The sequence below is a fragment of the Asparagus officinalis genome, chromosome 7 (assembly GCF_001876935.1).
Source record: "Asparagus officinalis chromosome 7, Aspof.V1, whole genome shotgun sequence".
In the NCBI taxonomy this organism is placed as follows: domain Eukaryota; kingdom Viridiplantae; phylum Streptophyta; class Magnoliopsida; order Asparagales; family Asparagaceae; genus Asparagus; species Asparagus officinalis.
Window position 1 is genome coordinate 18,434,785 of NC_033800.1, and position 9,369 is coordinate 18,444,153.

The following is a 9,369-nucleotide window of genomic DNA, read 5'->3' on the forward strand; positions in this document are numbered from 1 at the left end:
TAACGTGGCAAGAAAAAAAATCTACATATAAATAAAATAAAAAAGAAAACCCATTCGCCTGCTCGCCCTCCACATTCAAAGCACCAAAAAATTTCAGCGTGGCCAACCCCAACACAACCTCCCCAGTAAACCCAAACCCAAACCAAACGCACCAACCCACCATTCCCACCTACCCCCGCTCCGCTCCCCTCTCACCTACTCTTCCACCGTCAAATCTAACGTCCCTCCGTCAGCCCGTCTCCGCTATAAATACCATCCGCTCCCCCGCTTCATCCTCCTCATTAACCGAAACCCCAACCCGATCGAGAAGCGCGACGAAAGCCCAATGGACCTCCTCCTCCTCGAAAAGGCCCTACTGGGCCTCTTCGCCGCCATCGTCCTCAGCATCACCGTCTCCAAGCTCCGTGGCAAGAAGTTCAAGCTCCCCCCGGGCCCGCTCCCCGTCCCCATCTTCGGCAACTGGCTCCAGGTCGGCGACGATCTCAACCACCGCAACCTCACGGCCTCGCCAAGAAGTTCGGAGACATCCTCCTGCTAAGAATGGGCCAGCGAAACTTGGTGGTCGTGTCCTCCCCGGACCTCGCCCGCGATGTGCTCCACACGCACGGCGTCGAGTTCGGGTCCCGCACCCGCAACGTCGTGTTCGACATCTTCACCGGGAAGGGCCAGGACATGGTGTTCACCGTCTACGGCGAGCACTGGCGCAAGATGCGAAGAATCATGACCGTCCCCTTCTTCACCAACAAGGTCGTGAACCAGTACCGGTTCGGATGGGAAGACGAAGCGGGTCGGGTCGTGGAGGATGTTAAGAAGGACCCGAGAGCCGCGAGCGAGGGGATTGTGCTCAGGAGGAGGCTGCAGCTGATGATGTACAACAACATGTACAGGATTATGTTTGATACGAGATTTGAGAGCGAGGAGGATCCTCTGTTTGTGAAGCTCAAGGCTCTGAATGGGGAGAGGAGTAGGCTTGCTCAGAGTTTCGAGTACAATTACGGGGACTTTATTCCCATTTTGAGGCCGTTTTTGAATGGGTACTTGAGGATTTGCAAGGAGGTGAAAGAGAGGAGGTTGAAGCTGTTCAAGGATTTCTTCGTTGAGGAGAGGAAGTAAGTTTTTTTTTAATTCATTAATTTCTAAATTTAGCTTTTGACCTTTTATTTCGGATTTGGATCCTCTTCACTACAAAAAAGTAGTGGAGAGATCACTGCTTTTAATCTCAATCTTAGATTATTTAGTAAGCGGTTATGATACAATCTAAATCTAACACTTACCATACCCCCATGTATTGCACTCATTCCTAATTTACACTAAAAGAAAAAATCACAACCATTAATTAGATAATCAATGGCCTTTTATTTCCTGCTCTTTCTCTCAACCCATGCACTTTCTATAACTAACAATCCGTGGATGCTGAACGCTAATGAACTACGTTCGTTTGCTCTAGATGAAGGGGTTATGTGTAATTTGCCAAAAAGAAAAAGGTTTTGTTAGTCTCACCCTTTCTGGGTTCTACACAGAAAGCACAACGGATAAGACTAGGAATCTGTTAGCTTTGTGATCGATACTATTACTTGCAGAAGGGAATGATGGAAATGGATTAATACTTATGTTTAGACTCAAATTATGGGTTTGGAGATAAAAAGGAAATGTTTGTTTTAAGCCTCCAAAATAATTAACATTAGATATGTACTAACGCGGTGTGTGTCTGCACTATTTGGGTCTATTTTTTTGTTGCGATATCAATGATACTAATTCAAATGAACTTGAAATAGGAAATTGGCGAGCACGAAACCAACCGATAACGCTGGCCTAAAGTGTGCGATTGATCACATATTGGATGCCGAAAAGAAAGGGGAAATTAATGAGGACAATGTTCTTTACATTGTGGAGAACATTAATGTTGCAGGTATATTTCTATATCAACCTCCTACTTTTGCCTGCCTTTATTTTCTTTTCTTAGTTTGGTTAGTATTAGGTCAGGAATATGACGCCCAATTTATCAAAATTGGGTATATGAATGTCAGACTTTTGTGCAACATATATAGGAGCTTGTGTGCTTGGATATTAACCACAATTCTTATTGGATTTAACTTGGTGGGAATTGATTAAAATCAAAACTGTTTAATTAGTTTGTAGTTAACCTTTTCTATTTGTCTACTCCCAACCTTTTTTTCAACCGTGTCCGTGTCAACTCTACACTCCCTGTTTTCTTGGCCGGCAATGAGCATTTTGCTTGATAAACTTCCATTGAACATAAACAAAAAGGGAACTAATCACCGTACTTCACTAATTTTAAGGACTCGTCTTGTTCGCGAAAATGATATGTTCATTACATCAAGGTAATCATATACAATGCATTCCTAAACTTGCTACTCTCAGGTATTATCTGGTGGTGAGTATGCGGTTATTAGGAGATTCTTCAAGGAAATACTATGGTTCTATCGGGTAAATACAGAATAAGCATCCAAACAATACAGGTTTAGATATTCAACATGTTATTAGCTTTCGGGTTGCTCTTTACCTCTGAGATACCCAACATCTACCTTTGAAATTGAAGCTAAATAGCATCGAGAGAAGCATATCACATATAAAATATGTTGGATAAATCGAACTCTAGTAAATAAAAAGATCATCAACGGAAAGTCTAGTCTACTGAACATAATGTCAGAGGAATCTAAATTAGCGGAAATAGTCAGTTTGAGCCTTGAGCATCTGTTTTTGTTTACGAATAAACCCTAAATTAGACGACGACAACTAATTGGTTGGGACTGCTCGTTCCGAATAATGAAAAACTTCAGGTTAAAGTTACAATCCACTGTGATTGAAGCAAGTAGCCTATCAATCAGGTTAATAAGACATTTTAATGGCTTTGCTTTTGTTATAGAATTGGTAGATAAACTTTTCATTTCCCTTCATTGCCCTCCACTCGATTGTTTGTGGTTCCCAAATTACCCAAAATTGACCCGACAGTTGAATGCTGGAACCGGTACAACACGATTCCAGATCGCGTGGTCCATGGACCGTTTGTTGAGTCTATCATTTATAAGTGTATGATGTGGTCACCCAAGTGCCTCATCTAAATCTTTGCAACTTGCATTGTTCTACTTTGGGGTTCTACGTGAAGATCATGAAGCAGGAATTGTCTCCTGGGGGTTGTTAGTGGTGGAATTTATGACTCTTTATTTCTTAGCCACATGGGTAGCAGTACAAACTATGGTGCATCTATACAGAATCTCCTTTCTATCCGTCCTCTCCCAAAAAATTTAGTTAGCCAATGTGTAGCATGTATGTTAGTTGTGCTCACTGCTGGATACACGTTATGGTGGTAGTTGTGGTAGGTTGTGCTCTTTCTACACCTAAAAGTTACGGCTTTTATGTACAAGTGGGTCAAACAATTTATTCATGTCTCCAACTTAGAAGTAATTAGCAAGATATCATTATCTTAAACAAAACTTATAGAACTCGAGCTCTTGCTAGACTAATGGAATTCTGACATGTTGGCACATAAATTCAAATGCATCGATGGCTTTTATATATTTGAGATTTCTAAGGATGGCCAGTCACCAGCGTGATTATTCTAGCGTCAAGTTAAAGAAAACAATTTTTTTTTTATATTTCTTTGTCCAAGTTGCCTAGGGAAAACTTTGGCTGTTGGTTCAGCCATCTCTATCTGTTCTCGATTACAGACATAAAAGAATTAGCAAAAGCAACAATCATGTTCATTCAACAACCATAAACAAATATGGTTAAAGTGGACAATCTCTAGCCTACCAACTATAGACTAATGGTAAAGTTAACAATCTTTAAACACGCCAACCATTTCATTTCATGCACTCCTAATCTCCAAGATTAGTCACCTAGTAAAGTAAATATGAAGCAAACCTAGGAGAATTTTCTTTCCCCATCCTGACTTTGCTGCATGATGTATCTAGGCTATCATAATAACTGACACTATTATTGCCATCTCTTAGGTAACATCTTCTAATATTAAAATCAAGTTCATGATCTATATAGCAATTAAAACTCCGAAAGGTTACAAACCTTTCCATCTTAATGATATAGATAGTACTGTCAGAAATAATTATGCTGAAAAGTGTAGCTTGTTAAATTGAATGATGCCCCTACCACTCCCACATGCGCCTATGAGTTGGAGTCCACGAATGACTGAGTGCTCAAGTTGTGACTTAATAGTTTATACCATACCGAGACATAGCTTGAACCTAATTTAATGCAATTCAAAAATAAAAATTAGAAGACTTTTGAACGGAAACCCGCACCGAATTTTTGAACATTGAACTGAATTAAACTACTATTGCAGCTATTGAGACAACGCTGTGGTCCATCGAATGGGGCATTGCCGAACTCGTGAACCATCCCGAAATCCAACAAAAGCTCCGCAACGAGCTCGACACAGTGCTGGGCCCTGGTGTCCAGATCACCGAGCCTGACACCCACCGCCTCCCCTACCTCCAAGCCGTGATCAAAGAAACCCTCCGCCTTCGCATGGCCATCCCCCTCCTAGTCCCCCACATGAACCTCTACGATGCCAAGCTCGGAGGGTATGACATTCCTGCCGAGAGCAAGATCCTCGTCAATGCCTGGTGGCTCGCCAACAACCCTGCTAACTGGAAGAACCCTGAAGAGTTCAGGCCTGAGAGGTTCCTTGAGGAGGAGGCTAAGGTCGAGGCCAATGGCAATGATTTCAGGTACATTCCCTTCGGAGTAGGACGGAGGAGCTGCCCTGGGATTATTCTGGCGTTGCCGATACTTGGGATTACTATCGGGCGACTCGTGCAGAACTTTGAATTAATGCCGCCGCCGGGACAGGATAAGCTTGATACTACTGAGAAGGGTGGGCAATTTAGCCTGCACATTTTGAAGCATTCCACCATTGTGGCTAAGCCTAGAGTGTTCTAATTCGTTACCCTGCATTTGTGCTTTTTTTTTACTTGTTTTCTTTTCATCGGTTAAACTTGTGTTACTGGAGTCTCATCCAAAACTTGCCTTGTTGTGTTCTTTGTCTAATTTGTGGAAAGGAACTTTGGATTTATGAAGGGGCGAGACTGTATATTATCATGAAAATGATTATAATAATTACAATGTTGTATCCAAATTATAGAATTGATGTTGCAGAGTGATAATTGTATCTCCATTGTTTATCTATCTCTAATTTGAAATTGATAGTCCAAATGTGCAACTCAAAGTTTTATGACATGGGAATTGGAGACAAATTTATGATTACTACTTTATGTGAAAATATAGAAGAACAAATTGCTGAATGTGTTCGCAATCCTTAGGGTTAAGCCATTCTATAGTCATCTCAGAGATGTTATTCACAAACTTGAGCAAACTCTGGACTCTGGACCTTTAGATTTTCATCTTTCATGGTTTAAAACTAAAATTGTGAAGAGATGACGTAGAGAACTTTGTTGCTCTTCTAGTGTAGTAGGAGGGCAGTAAGTAGCCTAAATGTTATGTGTAACTTCAGAGGCCCCAAATGCTATAAAGCACATATGAGTATAAACCAAAGAATCAAAGGTTAATGGAAATCTACAGCTATTATACTGCTTAACAAGATCAATTCATGACACTAAGTACTGCACTAAGTCGAAAACGTCAAAGTAATAAATCTTAAAACTATGATATAAACTATGGGTTATAAGATCACTTCAAAACCCTGGAACCCAACTTTTTGGTTAAGAGGTGCAGAATCAATTAATAAATACTATGAACGTGTATTCTGTTGTGCGCGGCGGAACCGAAGGACACGAATAAGATAGGAGAACAAATCAACAACTAAACACAAGCACCGCACAAGCAAGACACCAAATTTACGTGGTTCGGCAATGTGCCTACGTCCACGGGGTAAGGAGGGGAAGATTTCACTAATAGAGAGAGAGAGAGAGAGTACAAATAAGGTTTACAATCACTCAATAATCTCACAAAATAACCCTCAAATAAAACTCTCAAAATCCTCACAGAGTCTCCCTTTCTAAGTGCTCAAACAATGCTCAAATCTCAGCTCTTAATCTCTCACATAACCCTAGAAAACGTCATGTTCCTATTTATATCAAATAGAATCCAAAACAGGTCAGGAAAACGAATATGGGCTCAAACCGCATCGTGGTCGACCGGACATGATGTTTCGGTCGACCGGCCAGAAAGTCAAAATTCCACCCTGTAACCCAGCACACCTTCGGTCGACCGCACGGACATGGTCGGTCGACCGGCCAGACGCAGGAATCCAAATCCTGTAATCGTGCACCTTTTTGATCGACCGGACATGTATATTCGGTCGACCGGCCTATGCACTTCAGTCGACCGACCCGTGACTAGTCACGTGCACTCCAAATTTTCTGATATTCTTCGCTGTTTCTACAAATCTCCACCTCGACGAAGTTTTTCCCAAAAACTGAGCCGACCCCAATACCAACCATCCCACTTGTTGCGTCCAGTACGAAGTTGAGTCAATTCACAACAACGGACTTAATCTACAACAAGTCAGAAACCCAATTGAGAACTCTAACAAGGATATCCATCGTGTCGATATCAACTCATCAAATTGGTTGCATCAAACTGACTTCCTATGTATCCTCTTCCCAAGGAATCAAGCCTCACATAGTTCACCCAAACGGCCTCCAAAGGTCCTCAACAACGAAGAATCTTCAACAACTCCAAACAATAACCAAAATTTACCTCAGTGACAACTTTGGTCAACATATCTGTCGGATTGTCTTTTGTGTGGATATTCTCTAATATAATGTCTCCATCATCCAAGACATCTCGCACAAAATAGAATCTGACATCAATGTGGTTTGTTCGGGCATGATACATCTGGTTCTTTGCCAAATAGATAGCTGACATGCTATCACATTTTACCATGATGATATCATGTGCAATCCTCAAGTTATCCAATAACCCCTGCAACCACAAAGCTTCCTTCACAGCTTCAGTCAACGCCATATACTCTGCCTCCGTAGTGGAAAGAGACACTGTAGACTGAAGTGTGCATCTCCAACATACCGGTGCTCCTACTAGTGTAAACACATATCCAGTAATAGACCGGTGCTTATCAAGATCCCTAACATAATCTGAATCCACATATCCAACACATTCCTGCCCATTTCTCCCATTCTTCTCAAATATCAAACCAACATTCACGGTACCTTTGATATACCATAAGATCCACTTCACGGCCTCCTAATGACCCTTCCCAGGATCTTGCATGTACCTAGACACCATGCTAACGGCCTGTGATAAATCTGGCATTGTACACACTATAGCATACATCAAGTTACCCACAATACTAGCATATAGAACTTTAGACATGTATTCGCGGTGCTCAACTGAAACATGTGACATCTTAGCTGATAGCTTAAAGTGGGGAGCTAATGGAGTACTCACTGTCTTGACATTGCCATCAAAACTGAATTTCTTTTCAGCATCTTTTGTAAGTAGCTCCTCTGAGCCAACTTCAATCTCTTCCTCACCTTGTCTCTCTTAATTTTCATATCCAATATCTTCTTTGCTTCTCCAATGTCCTTCATCTCAAATTCGGATGACAACTCCTTTTTCAACTTCCTAATAGCTGAAGTATTCCTGGAAACAATGAGCATATCGTCAACATATAACAACAAATAAATATACTCACCATTATGTAGCTTGTGCATGTACACAAGATAATTATATTTTATTATAATTTTATACTCTCATTATCTATTTTATATGAATAAATATGTCATTAATAATTATTTTTATCTTTAATTGGAGGTTAATGAAGAATAAAGCCTAAGATCTCTTATCTCAACAAAAAATCCATGAATTAAATAAAGAACACAAGCAAGAGCCAAAAAGCCCAAGCCCAGAATCAAGCCGAGTAGCCTGTAGAAGCCGGAGAAAATAAAAAAATTAAATATGAAAAAAAAATGTATTCAAGATAGTTGGCCGCAAAGAAACGACGATATCTCCCAATCTGGAAGGCAGAATTTAACATATAATATATAAAAATCGCCTATCTCGACAAGACGAAGCCAACCGTGAAGTCAGAATTTTTATTGGAGCATCGATGCTAGCATCGATGCGCGCATCGATGCGAAGTCATCCAGAATTCATCAACGGCCGAAATTGCATTCTTGGGGCTCAAGTTTGATCCAAGGGCTCTCATTCACTGATGTTTACTATAAATAGGGGTTGAGAGTGAGGGGTTAGAGGTGTGAAAATTTTTATAGCTCCATTTGAAGAGGAGGGCTACTCTTAATTGAGAAGGCCTTCCAAATTTATAACTTTTGTTATAATTAATAAAATAATTTTTTCACCACTTTAAATTTTTCTTCTCTTTGTTGGATGATGAAGATGAAGATGAAGATTAATTTGAAGTTTTTTCACCACTTTAAATTTTTCTTCTCTTTGTTGGATGATGAAGATGAAGATGAAGATTAATTTGAAGGTTTGTTTTTCTTATTTTCTATTTTATTGCTTATTAGTTTAGATTTATTTCTATGCTTGTAGTTAGATTTTATTTTCTTGTTAAATAGCCAAGAGGCTAAAACCCTCTTGTCTTAGATTTATTTTATGCTTATAGATTAGATTTATTTTATGCTTATAGAGTAGATTTATTTTCTTACATTTAATTCTTATAATTTATTTTGTAGTTTAGATTTTATAATTTATTTTATAGTTAGATTTTAATTTCTTACACTATTCACCTTGAGGCTAGAACCCTCTTGGGTTTAGTTTTTCTTTTTATTTATTTTCATTTTATTTGATTCGCCTTTAGGATAGAATCCTCTAGGGAATCACCCTTTTCTAAGAAGTGGGTTCAATTTTAGATTACTCATATCTTTAATTGAATCCACCATCTTTACTTTCTTGAATTTTATTTTTCATTCTTGATTTTTATTTGTTCTTGTTTTTTCCTTCTTGCCTTGTTGATCACATTTATATTATCACTTCCACTCTCAAATATATTCATTTAGACAATCATTTTCATTCTCTCCATCTCTCCACAATCACATTCACTCATCACTACTATTTATCACGCATACAACATAAGAACCGATTTTATATTTTCTCCTACAAAACACCTTCCTCGTGGGATCGATATCTTTATACTATAACTTGACACGGTTGTGCACTTGTAATATTTTTGGTACATGTTTATGCCGTATCAAGTTTTTGGCGCCGTTGCCGGGGAGGGTGCTTAAGTAGGTTTTAATTATTTTGGTTCTTTAACTTGTGTGTTTATTGTGAAGGAAACACTTGGAGCTTGAAGATCGCGGATTGGAGAAGTAGGATTTGAAGATTTGCTTGTAGGTAACTCTTCTTTCTAGAATTTTTAATTCCACCATTTAGCTACTTCTTCACACT

General features: G+C 39.6%; 1 protein-coding gene across 1 annotated transcript; it reads left to right on the plus strand.

Moving 5' to 3' along the window:
* LOC109846559 (trans-cinnamate 4-monooxygenase-like) lies at positions 236-5,155 on the plus strand. The gene is given in 4 exon segments (XM_020415803.1): positions 236-500; positions 503-1,109; positions 1,776-1,909; positions 4,322-5,155. Coding segments are annotated over 4 exon segments (1,515 nt in total). The 5' UTR covers positions 236-325; the 3' UTR covers positions 4,921-5,155.